Genomic DNA, 17,121 nt, shown 5'->3' with positions numbered 1-17,121 from the left:
GTATTACCTGTTCTTAGTGGGGTTTTGGCCCGTTTGCTCATTGACTTCGTCATCCGCCATCAATGTTCGTTCTAACCATATCCTTAAGCCCCACATCATAAGACACTGTACAACCCTAAGGATACTAATACATGCTCTCAAATTACAACAACCATAAAGAGGTAGGATAGCTTGCATCTTGAAACATCAAAGTTGGTCTGACCTTAACGAACATGCCACACAAGGTGGGCTATGCATCTAACATCACCAGTGTACATACAACATATATCTAACATCACCGAATATCTAACATCACCAAATACTTCAAAAATGTATCATCTCTAACGGTAAGCCTTACCGTGGCTATGTATCTCTCATAACCCTAGCAGGAAGGGTCCCTCGACCAGTTAAGATAGTAGGGGTGCTTACCGTTTGGTGCGCCTATGTTGTGTTACAGTCATGGCTACGAGCCTACGATAGTCATTCAATATTGAATGCCTCCTTGCTTATAAACTCTCTCAAAACACTAGTTTAAAAAAAAATTACGGTTGGGTTATTTATAAATTCAGATTTGAAGGGTCGATATCCTTCAATAGTGACAATCATATTGTGTAACAAAAAAGCAATGTACAACCAAAAGGTACAGTTTCATGGCTAAACATACAAAGGAGCACCAACTGCGAAGACACAACATCTCAAACACACAAAGGAACACCAACGACAAAACCAAACACCTCAAGCACATGTGATGTTTCCAAAATAGTATATAGCCAATGCAATTAAACTTCATAACACAAATCGAGATGGGTCATTAAAAACACAATCCAATAAATTTCAGTTCATACCTTCAGACTGGAAATGAATCAAAGAGTACAATGCAAGAATCAAACAACTGAAATGACGAAATTTCAAGCTTTCACCGCTCTCCCAACTTGCAAAAGCTTCAATGGCGAAATTGCAAAAGCTCGAATGTTGGATTTGATTGGGTCGCAATTGGATTAAATTTCAGCAGAATTGGATTGTTTCGCGATTAGATTAAATCATGATTGGATTGGTTCAATAATATTGGATTGTTTTTGGGTTTTTTTTGTTAGGGTTCGAAGGGTTTGCGCGAGAAAGATGACCGGTTAAGAGAGATTTTTCCGGTTTGGCGATGGAAGTGGAGGGTGTATTGGGCTTTGCGATTTGGGCTTGGGCGGAGGCTGCCCAATGTAATTCTGGTGGCGCCCAATACAGCACCCTAAAAAAATTTAATACCATGGAATATTCCCCGATTGAGCACGCAAACAAATTAACGGTAGTTAGTTAGGGAGACGTACAGGAGATCACTTAGTTATAATTAGCTTGTAAAATTATTTTTTCTTATCGAAGCAAATGGAAAGTTCTAATGCAGCTTTCAATTGGATACCCTTCAAAAATTGGGGTATCCTTCGTGGGGCGCGACAGTAAGAGTGCTGCACAACCATTCCAAAAAAAAAAAAAAAAAAAAAAAAAAACTCGGCCTGGGACAGGACCGCTGATGCGTGGTATTCCGCATCCGAAATCCTAAATTTGCTTCTACGAATGCGGCTAGACAGGTTAATTTTGAAACCGAACTTCACCAGAAATTGACAACGTTTAAACAGATATAACATTTTCACAACTCAACTCCCAACAATCTCCAATTTGGCAACTTCTGTTTTCATGCACTTTCCATTACTATAAGAAACCTAACAAAAGGAACAAGAAGAAATAAGAAACTAGCTGCTGCCATTTCTCTACAACTTCAACAACTGTATGGTAACTTTTTTCCACTTGAGCCCATAAATTATTACCCACTTTCAAACAGACCCTTTGTGGAGTTTGTGTGAGAAGCTTTCAACTCCTTTTTTGAATAATTACTTTATATATATTTATTTTATATTATTTGGTTGGTATTAAAGGTTACTGCATGTGTTTGATGTTTGTATTCAGAGAAATGTATTGAAGGAAGAACATGGGAGAAAAGGTAGTTGAAAGTAAGAAGAAGTTGTTACCTCAAAGATTGAGATGTTCAGTGCAAAACTATGATTGGGGGAAAGTGGGAAAAGAATCTCAAGTTGCAAGGCTGTTTTCTTTGAATTCTGGGTTGGATATCGTAGTTGTAGTTGATAAACCATACGCAGAGATTTGGATGGGAACACATGATTCCGGGCCTTCGTTTAACGGGTGGACAGTTGAGTTCATGGATTTCGGAAAATCCTAGTGTTCTTGGAAAGAAGGTTTTCGATCCTACTTCAACACTAACAACATGATCGTGTTTTACTACTTGGTTGGGGTTTTCTTTGATCAAATACTTTAGCATAGCTTTAAACAATTAAAATAAACCACCAATCAATTTAATTGAAATTGGGTAATAATAATGTTCCCTTTTTATAAAAATCAATAAGGTTACCTAGTTACCTTCACAAAACCGGTAGGTTTTTTGTTTGGGTAGAAAAGTAGAAATTAAATTTTAATATATGATTTTGGTTTTGTTTTTCTTTATTGAAAATATGGTTTATGTTGTGATGGTTGTAATGATTGATTACAGCCTAGATATAATTAAATTGGTCCACAAGTTGAGATAGAGAATTGAAATGGAGATATACAGTAGATAATTTCTAAAACAGTAAAAATACTAAAAGAATGTCTCACCATGGGCATCAAATTTCCTCAACATATTTGTGCAATAATATATTGCTAATATATAACACTACTGTGCTTATCCCTCCTAGAGTTCGTGTCTATTCCATGATGTTGAAGAACCCCTCCGTGATCAGAGTAATCTTAAAGAAGTTCTGCAACTTGTCTGCTGAAGAAGCTTTGAAAAAATGTGACTGATCCGATGACCATCTTCTTGATCTACCCAAACTTTAATGTAAAACATGAGTATATGGCTTTTAATGGGCTTGAAACGATGTAGTATAGGCATTATAATCAGTCATTCCATCTCTAGTGGTCTGTTGCGACTTGCGAGCAGATGGTTATATGGAAATTATTAGTATCTTGCTCAACGCGTTGACATTTTATGGCTTTTGGATGTAGTTTGATCTGATTTTGAGGTGTTCAGATTGTTAATAGATTTGTTTGTTTCTTGGTTGCTTGGGTTTATTAATAATTTTTTATTGAAAATTCTCTCGTTGTGCTCAGGTGCTTTCTGTTGCAAAGGCTTTATCAATACAGGCTCATCCAGACAAGGAATTGGTGAGGACATTGCATGATTCACATCCGAGCATATACAAAGATGGTAATCACAAACCTGAGATGGCTTTGGCACTTACAGAGTTTGAGGCCTTATGTGGGTTTGTCAGTCTCCAGGTAATAGACCTGTTTTAACTAATTGATAAAATGCATATTCGTTGTTCTAGTGTTCTTATGTTTTCCATTTTGACTCTTTATTGAACCTCGTTTGGTATTGTTTATTTATGATGGGTGAATACGAATGATTTTTAATTTCCTACCTGTTTTCTACTACTACTGTGCCTTTGGCTCTGCCTATTTTCTGTCGCAAGTTTACCATAAATGGCATGGTGTTTCCTTTTTGGTTTTACCATTAGATGGAACTTGGTGTAAGCTTGAAACTTGAGGGGTGGTAGGAGAAGGGGAGATATATATATAATACAGAGGTTGAACCTTGTGAGGCTGCAATTAGGGCAGGGAACGGGTCGGGTTCAAGTCGGATATGCCTATATACGAACTCGAACCCAAATCCGAATTTTTTGCAAATATTTCACCCGAATCCGAACCCCAAACCTGGTCGGGTAACACTAAAAGTGTAAAAAGTTATCGAAAACATGTATCTGAACCCGAATTATCAATAACTGTATCCGACCTGAATTTAATTACGGTTAGAAAAATGTATCCGAACCCAACATATTCAGGTTCGGGTTGGGTTCAATTCCCTGCCCTAGCTGCAATCACTCTTAAGTGTCAAAAACATAAAAAATAAAATCCTAGGTGCATGCCACTGGCTTTCTAATTATTAAAAAACGTATGTTCAAATCTGAAATCTGTGAAAGTTTGACAGTTCACAGTTAAGAGTTACAGCATCACAAGAACCTTTTGACTTAATTGGTATTATCATCTATCAGCGGTGACTTTCTGTTTCACTTTTTACTAAGATATATACATAGCAGATACTAATAGAAAAAGTTTAGATTGTTGGAAGGACGAATATGTAAAATTAGATTTCACATTAAACATAATCGCTCATCGGTTATAATGCATCTCATCACCAAAAATTCCTCGAGGTTGTATATCAGATGACCAAGTCGTACGCTACAAATGAATCATCTTAGTCTTGTCACATCTACCAAAGTAGAGTTCGGAGCAAAGGTTAGAAAAAGGAAAATTTAGGAATGGTGTCTAGAATCTTGGTGATTATTTTTCCTTGGGATGTTTTTGTTTTGAAACACCTGTTGTTTGACCGCAGCCTTACATCACAAGCAAGAGGCTCTTTCCGCAATTCAAACCTGGGACCTCCAGGTCAGAATGGGCAACCTTAAGGTTGTGCCAAGGGCAGGCCTGCCCTCATTCATGATGATTTGATGCGCCTACAAAATTTTGTTTGACAATGGAATGGTCTACTAATCATGTAATTTCTAAAAAATTAGCCAAATTTGTTTTATCTAACCCATCAAAGTTCTTTTAAAATTTAGCTGAATCTTGTAGGGTGACTGAAATGTTGAATAGACTGGTATTATGCGTAAATGATATATAATTAAGTAAATAAAAAGAGGCTAGTATTTTGTGGTGATGATGTGTAAATAAGTAAATGATAATAGGCTGGTATGTTGAGAAGACTATGTAGAGAATATAGAAAAATCAGTTGTTGTGTTGCAACAATCACAAGTAAAAATACGAAATGAAACTTGGCCGAGTCTCTGGACCTTAGCTACTAACTGCACATTTTGTGGGAACATCCTGTAAGTCTCTTGTTTGTTCTTTTTGCTTAAGGTTTTGGAAGTTGATCCTAGCTATTTTTAATATGTGGTTTCATTATGTCTGGGCAGGAGTTGAAGGATGTGATATGTGGTGTTCCTGAGATTGTAGAATTGGTTGGTAATGTAAACGCTGACCAAGTGACACATTTAGATAAGCATGCAGGAGTGGAGAGAGTAAAAACTGTTCTTAGGTCAATTTTCACCCAACTTATGTCAGTAGAAAAAGATATAGTTTCTGAAGTGGTCTCTAGCATGGAAAAGAAGGTACTGGTTTGAGATGCTTGATTCCTTTTTGTGGTAAACTTATTAGATCCTTTATTTCTCTTTCACATTTCAGTAAGTTGCATGATGCATTCTAGAGATTACGCCCCAAATTAGTTTATTAATATTTTTAGGTTCTTTATGCAATTTCTACTTTGAGGTGGTTCCCCCCTTCTAATTACAAATTTTATGTTTACATTTTTGTTAGAATTGTGTTATGGTTCTATTTCCGAAGTTATTTTAGTATATAAAGTGAGATGTAGTCCTATACTCATATATTACCGTATGTTTGACAAATGAAAGTAGGCACGTTGAGGGAAAGGTGTTCTATGAGAATTCATTGGGTGAATTGTGTTATTGGTCAAAGAACAAAGTTTTCAAACCCTAAGATCGACATGGATTTATGAATTAGGTTCCAAAATATATATTTGTACCTCGTGTGCATAATTGCTTGTAACTAGACCTTGGCCCGACGGCTTTTATTTCTTTCCTGTAAATTAGTAAATTAGTTACACCACGACTATTCTTCAACTTGGTGCCGAGTATTGGTGATCTCTTTGAGTTTTTTTTCCCATTACTATTATTTACAATGTTCTGCTAAGTAGTGGTGATTTCTTGGGAACTTTAAAATTGTTGTGTGATTGCGCTTCATTTATTCAAACTCTGCAATTGCCCTTCGGTCTATGGTTATATATTCTGTAGGAACTCGTTCATTTTCTTTCCTTGACCAAACGTTGATACTTCATTGGCCCTTCACACCAGGTTAGACAGTTGACGGACAAAGAAGAACTGGTGTTACGTCTAGAGAAGCAATATCCAAATGATATTGGTGTTGCTGCAACGTTCTTTTTGAATTACGTGATACTCAATCCTGGTGAAGCATTGTATCTAGGAGCAAACGAACCCCATGCATATCTCAGTGGAGAATGCATGGAATGTATGGCAACTTCAGATAATGTCGTGCGTGCTGGCCTCACCCCCAAACTCCGGGACGTTCCAACTCTCTGTTCCATGCTCACGTACAAACAGGTAGGTTGCTTTCATATTCATCCTGAAATGGGTAGTTCCTTTGCAATACGGCTAAAAAATATAGTGTTGTTTTCTTACTAGTATTGCTAAAAGTTGTAAATATTTTGCAGGGGCATCCAGAGATTCTGCAAGGAATTCCGTTGGACCCATACACTAAAAGATACTCACCACCTTTTGACGAGTTTGAGGTTGACTGTTGTGTTCTACCTCAACGTGCAACAACAGTATTTCCTGCAATTTCAGGACCCTCCATTTTCATCGTAATGTGTGGACAAGGGACAATGCAAATGGAATCATCCAACAACGAAGAATTAAAAGAGGGCAGTGTTATCTTTGTTCCAGCTGACACCCAGATAACCATAGCTTGTATATCTGACCTACAGTTGTATAGGGCTGGCGTGAATAGCAAGTTCTTGTGAAATGAGAAGCACCATTTTAGTTTTGTATCTTATGGAGTTGGTGTTGTTTCTTACTCTCTCTGTATCTACCTCTTGTGTATCACCTTGTAAAAGCACCAATCATATATACTACTAGAAAAGCGCATTTTACGCCAAATACCATAGTACTAAGAATAAAGATTACATCGAAAGAGTTTCATACTTGTCTTGTAGTGATATCTTCTATTCATTAGATCTTCTCTCAAGTAGGGCTGGTCATCAAGCCGAGTAACTCGCGAGCAACTCACCGAGGTTCGACTCAAACATGCTCATTAGTGTGTTTAATTATAGGAACTCAACACATATGGCTTTAATAATATTGTGCGAAAAATACTTCCTTGGGTTGATACAAAGACTGTTAAGGTGACACACTAAGAACCTGTTATTGCATAGTATTACTTGTTTCCATGCTTTGTTATTCTAATTTATTCTGGTTATATACTTCTTTATAATAGGAAGAGATTCTTAGGAAGCTGTACGAGCTGGTGGGTGAGAGGACTGCAGCAGATGATGAAAAACCTATAAAACAGAAAAAGAAGCTTGCTAAAGCAGAGGTGTGAGCAATTCTGTCTGCCATGCACTTGATTTTGAGTTTATATCAATTTCCTGAGCTTTTCGTTTGTTAATTTTTTTTTCCTATTGGGCAAATTTTTTAGGTTCAAGCTAAAGTAGTGGATGTGCCTACAGCAGTTCCCTCTGAAGAAGAACTTAATCCTTTTCTAATATTCCCTAAACCGGAGGAAAATCTGAAGGTATGTAATGGAACAGTTTCGGTATTATGTTTTTCATTTTCCCAGTGAGCTGTATAACCTCGTGCACACATTAGCTCATAACAATATTGTATTAGAATGCTGTTTAATGTTGTTCTAAGAGTGAGCTGTATAACCTTGTGGACGCATTTAGCTCATAACAATTTCGTTTTTATAATGCTGTTTATTGTTGTTCTAACGTGACCCTTGCTGTCCATGTACTCCTTCCGTGCCACAGTGGATTTTCCGTGATGGCATGATCCATGATCCATGACTCATGCTTCATTTAATTTTGAAATTTTGGCAAGAGTACAATAGTATTTTATATAGAAATGTTGAAAATTGTGTTTTCTTTATTATTGTTTGTTTCTGTAGAATTGATTTGCTCAGATGTTTCTTGTTGTACATTTCAGGTGCATACTGAAGTATTTTTCAGCGACCGCCCTGTGCTAAGGGTTTGTAATACAAAGGAAATGCTTGATAAGCACTTGAAAGCAACAGGAGGCAGAGTTTTTTCTCGTTTCCCCCCCAGAACTGAATGGATACCTACATATAGGTCATGCTAAGGTAATATCTTCTTTCAGTGAGTTTCTTGAGATTTTTATTTTCTTTGGGAATAATTGATCAATTACTAGTAGTTTTACAGGCTATGTTTGTTAGCTTTTGCCTGGCAAAAGAGAGAGATGGATGTTGTTACTTGCGGTAAGGTCCCTCTAAGATTTCCTTTTTCGCTTATGGAATAATGCTTATGACTTGACAAAAAACATTTATCTAGAACACTGTAATCCTCCCCCCCTACCTATTCGAACTCCCAGTTTGTTTAATTTTTTGACCTTGTTACTTGGGCCTTTAGGTTTGATGATACGAACCCTGAGGCTGAAAAGAAAGAATATATTGATCACATAAAAGAAATTGTCCAATGGATGGGTTGGGAACCTTTCAAGGTATGTCTCATTATTTATGGAAAGATTGACTTTTACAAGTGCTTTGAAAAACCTTCGACACTTTGTCTTAAATGCAGATCACTTACACTAGTGATTATTTCCAAGAATTGCATGATCTAGCTGTAGAGCTGATACGGAGGGGTTATGCCTATGTGGATCACCAGGTTGTTGAACTACTAATCATTCTCAATAACGTCTGAACAGTCTGAAGCTAGTAACATGTTATAGTTTTATTTACAATTTGATGTGTTGACTGAATCTATGACAAATATAAAACTGTCTATTTACTGGCAATAGCAAGGCTGACCTTGTAAACTGATTAGTTTTGTAGCTTTATCTTGCTCTGAAGGTGTATAATGTTTAATTATATTGTTTTTTGAAAAAAAGTAGGGCAATCAGTAAGGGACTGAGACTTCTTAGCTGGAGATTTGTTTTTTTGGTATTTTTGTTAATATACTTTTACTGTTTAATATTGTTGTAGAATCCTGAGGAGGTTAAGGAGTACAGGGAGAAAAAGGTGAATAGCCCTTGGAGAGACAGACCCAAGGAAGAATCTCTGAAGCTTTTTAATGATATGAGACAAGGACTGATTGAAGAAGGCAAAGCGACACTTAGAATGAAGCAAGATATGCAGAGTGATAATTGTAACATGTATGATCTCATAGCATCTCGCATAAAGGCAAGTGTAGTTATGAAATTTTTTCTATTGTTCAAATTTAAAAGGTTTCTTATTTTTGGTTTGTCATACTTTTATCCAGTTTAGTCCCCAATCCACATGCAGGGGACAAATGGTGTATCTATCCTAGTTATGATTTTGCTCATTGCATTGTGGATTCTCTTGAAAATGTCACACATTCGGAATGTTACCTCACTAATAGCATTATTTTATTTTGTTTTTTGTTTCACTAGTTTGGACCATCTTACCTTGAGTTTCTACGCCGGTTTATGATAGAATTTTGGCAGATTATTATTATTATGATTGTTTATTTATTTATTTTTTCCTGAAATATGTTTATCATATTCAGTTTTTGTTGAGTTACGTTTTTGAGCGTTTCTCCTCAGAAATCTAGCCTAGAGTTGAACTTTTGAAGGCCTAGTGACAATGCTCCTCTCTGCAGCCTTGCACACAGTCTAGTGAGATGCTGATTTGTGCTACCATTCGGATGGCATAAGGCTTCAGTTTGTAGCGCAAGCCTTGCCTTGGTGTTTGATTATATCGACTGCTAGCTCCATTCCTTTTATTTTTGTTTATTAGTGTCACATTTCGCTGGTTCGGAGGGGTGAAGTTGACACATGAGTGATGTGTTAAAATTCATGATCTTGACCTATATATTTGAAAACTGCAGTCAGATTGGTGCAGATCTGCATGAACAGCTGTAGATTCCATCTTGATTGTACATTTGTTGTGCATAAATGTTCCTAGCCCTGTGTTTATAATGCATCAATAATAAAGTTTCATTATTTTCTATTTTTGATGATGCTTACATTTTTCTCGTAATGTACTTTGAACTCATCATGTCGGACACCTTTTTGCCCATGTCGGACACTGAAACACTTGCCACGGTACCATCATTCTTATTTAGCTTTTGTTAATTTGGAGTGAAATAATAAAATGATATGAAAGACGTTCATTGCCAGGACTTATTGCTTAAGATGAATGCTAACCATATTATGAAACAATCAAATTATAAATTGCTGATATTCTGTACGTATAAAGTATACTCAGTTAATATGTTTATATGCATGTATCTGCTTATGTATAGGCATCTACTTTGCCATTTGGCTGTATGGACGTCTTAAAGAGAAATAATTTTATTAGTTCTTTAAGCACAATGTCATTTGCTCGGACGTCTTAAAGAGAAATAATTTTATTAGTTCTTTAAGCACAATGTCATCTGCATGGTTGATAATGCTCGTTTGATTCTTTGTTACAGTTGTGTACACTTGAATTCAAGACTCGACGTGCTTCATACTACTGGTTGTTAGACGCACTGGATCTATACCAACCATATGTCTGGGAGTATTCATGTTTAAATGTGACTAACATGGTGATGTCAAAGTGGAAGGTACACCCATTTGTTTCATAAAATAGGTTACATAAAGCTTGAATCTAATATGTAATGTTCTGCGATGCGCATCAAGATTATACCAGGAAAATTGCCTAATTTTAATTTTTTCAATGTAGCTGAATCATCTTGTGACAGACAAGTGGGTTGACGGTTGGGACGATCCTCGTCTAATGACATTGGCTGGTTTAAGGCGCAGAGGAGTGACATCAACTTCAATTAATGCTTTCGTTCGAGGAATTGGAATCACTAGAAGGTTGTGTGTTTACCGCATGTTGACATGATTTATTTGCATGGAGGTTTAGGACTTGAGGGGCAAGGGAAACATTAGATTTAATGTTGCAGCTGTCATAGTAAAGAGATGTTCTTGTTTAGGTTATTGGACGTTCCAAAGCTGCTGGTGTGCTTGTTTGCGTCTGTTTGTAGATGAAGTCATGGGTCAATATTTATTTGCAAACATTATTAATCCATCCTTATCCATGATACTGATGATAAAATCTTCTTTCACAGTGACAATAGTTTGATCCGCTTGGATCACCTTGAATATCACATAAGGGAATAGCTAAACAGAACAGCAGATTGAGCAATGGTAGTGTTGCATCCTCTGAAGGTATATTTCTTTTTTCTTCTTAATTTAATTTTGATAAATGATGGTTATTAGAAAAGATTGAAACCTAGAAAATGGAAGAATTTTTAGAGTAAGGATCTTATCATATGAGTAAAATTTCAGACCAAAGTATGTTCTCATCATCTGAAAGGTAAAAAAAAGTTGCACCTGAAATCTGAAAGCAGTGTTTTTTTACTTTTTGGCATGATAGAGTCTCTGGAGAAAATTTACAGTCAAGTAAACTTGCCAATATTAGCTTTGTTATTACCAATGCCTAGACGATCTATCTTACTATGCTACAGATTGCCTAGCCATGCCAAAGCACCCTACTGGAAATTAGCTTCCTTCACAGTTGAAGCCTCTGGACACTGAAAAACTGTAAAGCACAACCAAGGATGATCAAATACCATACTTAAAAGAGATTCTCTAACGTTTATAATGGAATTACAAGTATCTTACTATCTTACCAAATTTCGATGAAAATACACTGAACGAAAGAGTTATTAATAGATTAAGCATCTATCCAGAACACCGAATAAAATAAATGGTTAATTAGACAAAATCTCCCAAACTATATACTGGTTTAGACTAAACCCCCTATTGTTTAAATCATTAGACTTAAACAATAGGGGTTAATCTAAACTGGTACTTACTTTGGGGGGTTTAGTCTAATTAACCCAGTGTTAGGTGTTTTTGTTGACCACACAAGATTTTGTTATGATCTTTAATGAAATTGATCGACAAGGAGCGCTGACTGACTCTGTTTTTTCAGGTTGTTATAACAAACCTAGAAGACAATCTGATTATGGATCTCGATGCAAAGAAATGGCCCGATGCTCAAACAGATGATGCATCTTCAATTTACAAGGTAAGTGTGGAATTTATTGAACTCAACACTCAAGCTTTAAGTAGGTCAGTGCACAAAATTTGATATTGTCTGTTATTCAAATTTTCTAATTCGTCAAGCATAGAATGCACATTTACAAACATCCTCCCTAAAACTAACTCGTGCACCTAAAAGGATGCCTCACTTTTCTCTGAGCTAAGATCATAGGGACATTTGTAATTTTTTATCTTTAAACACAGCTCACTACGTGAAATTGAATATGGTCATTTCACAAAATTATTTGAGGTGAAATTAAAACAAAATCGTAAGTGATTGCAATTTGCAAGTCCGTCGTAATTTACTGAAAAAGTCATCTTGCACTGGAATTCCATTGCATTCTTAACAAGTCTACTCAAAGTCTCAAGTTAAAAGTTGGTATCAACTTGCCTTAAATCAAAAAATCTTTAGGGGACCCCTCTAAGGTGGTAGTTTGGAGCCACCCCTCAAAAGTACGAGACTTTTGTGGATATCTTTGTTTTGAAATCTAAAAATAGGAATTTCTGCCTTGGAATCTTCAAAATTTTTCTATTTTTTAGCTACCTCCTTAAAGGTTTTGCACTTTGCGTCCTTAGGAAAGATTAGGTGTGAATTGGCGAACCATTGTTTAGGTCAAGATGAAGTCTGAAGACACATTTGCTATTTGTCCAACAAGTTCCGTATCCCTTGCATTCATGCACAAGAACATAACAGGATGTACTCGAATAACCTCATTTCACACCTGTCATTATGTCTGGATTCTAAACAATAGTGTACCAATCAACCGTGTAAATGACTAACTTGCTCTATTTTGCTTAACAGAACTGTACGGCTGTACCAGTGTTATATTTGAAGTGGTTCATTTCAATTGCAGTACATCTCTAATAGAGTGTGCACTAATTGACCTCCAAGTAATTTTTTTATCTGCTGTTTTACAATTGGTACCTTTTTCAAATGTTGTGTACATTGAACGTTCTGATTTTCGAACAAAGGACTCCAAAGACTACTATGGCCTTGCTTCCAGTAAATCGGTCTTGTTGAGGTGTGCATCTAAATTCATGTTGGCACTCCTTTAGGATTTCACATATTCGTACATGACCAAAATGATATGCTTATGCAATCAAACCTATATGATAAATTTTTATGGGCTCTGCTAAAAAAATCGTCTGGTGAGTACAATTCAGATGACTATTGATTAAAGTATAGAGCATTCAAAGTTTAATGTAATTAATCCACATATGTTAGGATGGAGGCGTACCACATTTCACATGCACAACATCTCTAAATAGTACGAACCTTCTTGTAATGAGATATTGACTACATGTGAGCTTTTTATTTTTGGTGCGAGTGGCGCTGGCACATATTGAATAATAACAAAGTATTTGAGCTGCAGTGTCGACCTATATTCAACGACTCGGGCTTCATTAGTGTCATTAGCTAGTAGTAAGCTATATGGGTATGGCATTGAGCCAGGGGTAAAAGGTTAGCGTACCATATTCTCTTCTGCCAAAATAGATCACTCAGAAATAGAATCGGGTAACAAAAGTACCGGGTAGTTATTTTTATAGTGCACATATCTATATGTAGTCGCAGTTAGCATGGCTGTATAATCTTTTGAGACATTTGGGGTATGAGTGATTTTGTCCTAAGAGTTCACAGGACATGCAGTTTACTCTATGTATTTCTGAAACTGACAACATCTTGCTTCAGGACATCGTGCTTTCTAAAATTTAACAAAAGACTTATCCCAAACTTGTATCAGTTCACATGTGTTACTTCAGTCCATCTGAGGCCTTGAGGGTGAACTTTGTGAATCTTTACATACCTCTGTGTATCCTTTTTTGGTTTTTTGGTTTTTCACGTTGGTATTGCAGCAAATTGAAGCTAGTCTTGAAAATATAAGATCAGTGAAATTGCAGTCGTATATCTTCAAAAGTTACGCCACTAATAGCGACTCTAGCAATCCTTCTTGTTTTAACTTTTTTTTATAATATTAGTCATAATTATTCTTTCATAGTAGAAACATCTTTCATAGATAACTCAACTATATAAGTAGAAACATCTTTATTAAAGATAAAAGAGTCAACTTGATTTTGAACAACCCATCACACTAATATCCTTTTCCCACAAATATTCCTCCCTTAGTGAGAACAAACTTATGAGATTCGAAACAAAGCTTGAATCCTTTCTTGCTCAAGAGTGAGCCCGACACCAAATTCTTTCGAATTTCAGGAACATGGAGTACATCAAGGAGGGTGACTTCCTTTCCAAAAGTGAACTTTAGAGTAACTCTACCTTTGGCTTCAACATTAGATGCTGATGCATTTCCCATGTAGAGTTGTTCACCAGTATGAACTTGCTGATATGTTGAGAATATATTTTTGTCACCACAGATGTGCGTAGTGACACCAGTATCAATCCACCAGTCCTTTAGTGTCACAGACAATGTTTGTTTCAGAAATGACAACAACAAGGGCAGAACTGTCAACAAGATTCACTTCATTTCCTTTGTTCCCATGGTTTGAATTCTGATTTTGCTTTCTGAAACAACAATCCTTTGCTTTGTGTCCTGGTTTCCCACACACCCAGCAATTGCCTTTCATCTTTTTGAAAGTCTTGGTCTTTGGACCCAAGTTGGAATTCTTCCCACCTTTCTTCTTTTTGTTTCTCATTTGGGAATTGGACTTTGGTTTAGAGGATTCTCCCTCAACAAAGTTGGCATTGGCATCAGATATGCCTCCATTCTTCTTTTCACCCTTTTTGTTATCCTCTTCAATTCGGAGACGAGCAATCAGATCTTCCATATTCATTTCCTTACGTTTATGCTTAAAGTAATTCTTGAATTCCTTCTAAGATGGAGGCAACTTTTCAATAATTGAAGCCACTTGAAAAGATTCATTGACAATCATACTTTCAGCCTGTATTTCATAAAGAATGATTTGGAGATCTTCCACTTGGTTAACAACGTCCTTGGCATCACTCATCTTAAAATCCAGGAATTTGCCGACAACAAATTTCTTTATTCCGGCATCCGCAGTCCTGTATTTCTTATCAAGTGATTCCCACAGTGCCTTAGCAGTTTGCATTGGGGAATACACATTATAGAGTGTGTCATCCAGCCCATTCAAAACATAGTTTCGGCATAGGAAGTCAGAGTGTTTCCATGCATCAATTGCCATAACCATTTCTTTGGTAGGCGGATTTTCCTTAGCAGTAGGAACATCCTCTCTAAGGAAACAAGCCAAATTCAATGTTGTCAAGTAGAAAAACATTTTCTGTTGCCAACGCTTGAAGTCGTTTCCATTGAACTTCTCTGGCTTTTCATAGGCAGCATTCAATTTTCCAGTATTTGGTTCCATTCTACAAAAAAAAATTCGTCTTTAGATTGTTGGAACCACACTTCACCAATATAGAATAATTGAACAAAGCAAAATTTTATAGATAACAGTATAAACAAAAAAGATGATGTTTTATAGAATAAAACAAATAACAATAAAAGAAATTACTCTTGATGATTGAGGATTGCAAATGCAATGCCCTAAAGATGAATTTCACCCCTGTCAGAGTGCTCACAGTTTTTCAAGTGTTGTCTTCCCAGGATACAACAATCAGTTACTTCGAAATCATAGCACCACAACTTCGAAGCCCTAGCGAACCTTTTAATGGATTTTTGTACTCAATGAAACTTCAGAAATTAGCAAGGAGAAAAGATATGGACGTTTTAGTCACTCAAAAGTTATTTATCTACCTAGAGAATTCGAAAAATCTTTTTAAGCATTCTTTGAATGAACAAGACAAGGGTTTAAATAAAACGAAAGTGTCTCTTCAAACGGCCACCATATCTGTTCCAAGAGTCACTTTGTCTCTTCAAATATGTCTTTCCAAGACAATATTTAAAGAGTTTTATAACAGAGAAAAAAATAGAATAACAGTAATCTAAAAAGTAAATGTCAGTAACTTAGTAACTTCTTGATATCTGGCTATGAAATCTGAAAATAAAAACTAAGTCCCAACCATACAAATCCAAAACCCCCAAGGCCCAATCATAGACCATATAATATTCAATATATTCCTATGTCTATTTTGTTGGGGAGTGGGTTTGAACCCTACACATCCAACTTGGATTCCAAAATGTGTACCACTAGACCAACTTCTTAAAGTTGTTCAAATACATTATCTTTCATATATGGGACTACTTTCTATTCACACACTTAGATTTTCCAACAATTTGTGGTGCAGAAACAATACTTTCATTGTATATGGGATCAATATTGAATCTAATGGCACAACTTGGTGTTGCAATCCATCCTGCCCATTTTCCTAAACAGCAAGTCTGTATAGCGTTCTTTGCATTTATCAAACAATTAGTGCAATACTGCTACTAAGGTTTCTAGTGCATTCTTGGTAGCCATCGAGTTTTTCAGTACTTGACAAGCTAGTCCTTCCTAGTGCATATCTTTCCTTGGACGCCCCTGCAGATACTGATAGATTCTGTGCAACTTCTTGGACCTTTTCATTGTAAATATCCGGTTGTGGAGCGGCACGATCATCCCATATTAGGATCAGAACATTATCATCTGGTCTAGTGAGGAAATTCTCTCTTGAGTACCTGGTCATGCAAAAACTGTACCAGAGTTCTGAATCAGTAGGTTGATTGGGACACAGCTAAAATATGTCTGTGGTAGCTGCTTTGATGCATGGCTGGCATTCTGATGGAGTTACGTCCCCGTGACACAGAGCAAGGGTAGTGACTGGTTCTGTCCCATCACCTAATATGGTCGTGGCATTGAAGTTGGTAAGGGCAGTGTTGTTCCTGAGTATGATACAGGCTTCATTGAGGTTCTTTAAGAAGGTTGAGTTAGCTGTATATCTGGTGCTGCTGGTGGTACTGCAATGCTTAAATTGGGCTTCTTCGTACCTGAAGTTCAGTTGGAGCAACGAGAGGAAGAAGAGAACAAAGATAGGATTAAGCATTGTGTGATCGGTGAAAAAGTGGATTCTGCAGGTCGATTAGAAAATTAAAAACAATATATATAATCTAATAATAACGCAAGTTTGACAAATTGGTTTGGTCTTTATTCAAATAATTGGACTAGAACAATTCCTATGTATATTTTCAACGGAATTAAAGAGTATTTTTGTCTATGATTGACCGATCCATTATTTCAAGTGTTTGAACACTGCTTCAGAGCAAGTCCAATGGGGGGGGTGGGGGGGTGGGGGGGCTATATAGGCTGCTTAAGG

At 36.5% G+C, this 17,121-nt stretch overlaps 1 protein-coding gene and 1 pseudogene across 2 annotated transcripts; both read left to right on the top strand.

Moving 5' to 3' along the window:
- Nucleotides 1-1,436: 1,436 nt before the first annotated feature.
- On the top strand, nt 1,437-6,813 carry LOC147504190 (mannose-6-phosphate isomerase 1-like). Its single transcript, XM_086605089.1, has 7 exons — nt 1,437-1,758; nt 1,933-2,202; nt 2,531-2,549; nt 3,112-3,297; nt 4,992-5,186; nt 5,946-6,212; nt 6,323-6,813. Exons 2-7 carry the CDS (start codon nt 1,955-1,957, stop codon nt 6,629-6,631), a joined length of 1,224 nt encoding a protein of 407 aa, XP_086461215.1. The 5' UTR covers nt 1,437-1,758; nt 1,933-1,954; the 3' UTR covers nt 6,632-6,813.
- LOC147504189 (glutamine--tRNA ligase, cytoplasmic-like) lies at nt 6,633-16,880 on the top strand (annotated as a pseudogene). The gene is made up of 14 exons (XR_015220990.1): nt 6,633-6,692; nt 6,941-7,012; nt 7,105-7,203; nt 7,306-7,401; nt 7,812-7,965; nt 8,045-8,100; nt 8,252-8,342; nt 8,420-8,506; nt 8,824-9,021; nt 10,277-10,408; nt 10,528-10,664; nt 10,919-11,018; nt 11,788-11,883; nt 12,700-16,880. The product of XR_015220990.1 is annotated as a glutamine--tRNA ligase, cytoplasmic-like (transcript).
- The last annotated feature ends 241 nt before the right edge of the window (nt 16,881-17,121 follow it).

This window comes from Coptis chinensis, chromosome 4 (genome assembly GCF_015680905.1).
Source record: "Coptis chinensis isolate HL-2020 chromosome 4, ASM1568090v1, whole genome shotgun sequence".
NCBI lineage: Eukaryota > Viridiplantae > Streptophyta > Magnoliopsida > Ranunculales > Ranunculaceae > Coptis > Coptis chinensis.
Note: the sequence above shows the minus strand (reverse complement) of the source record. Positions and strands in the feature narration are given on the sequence as shown.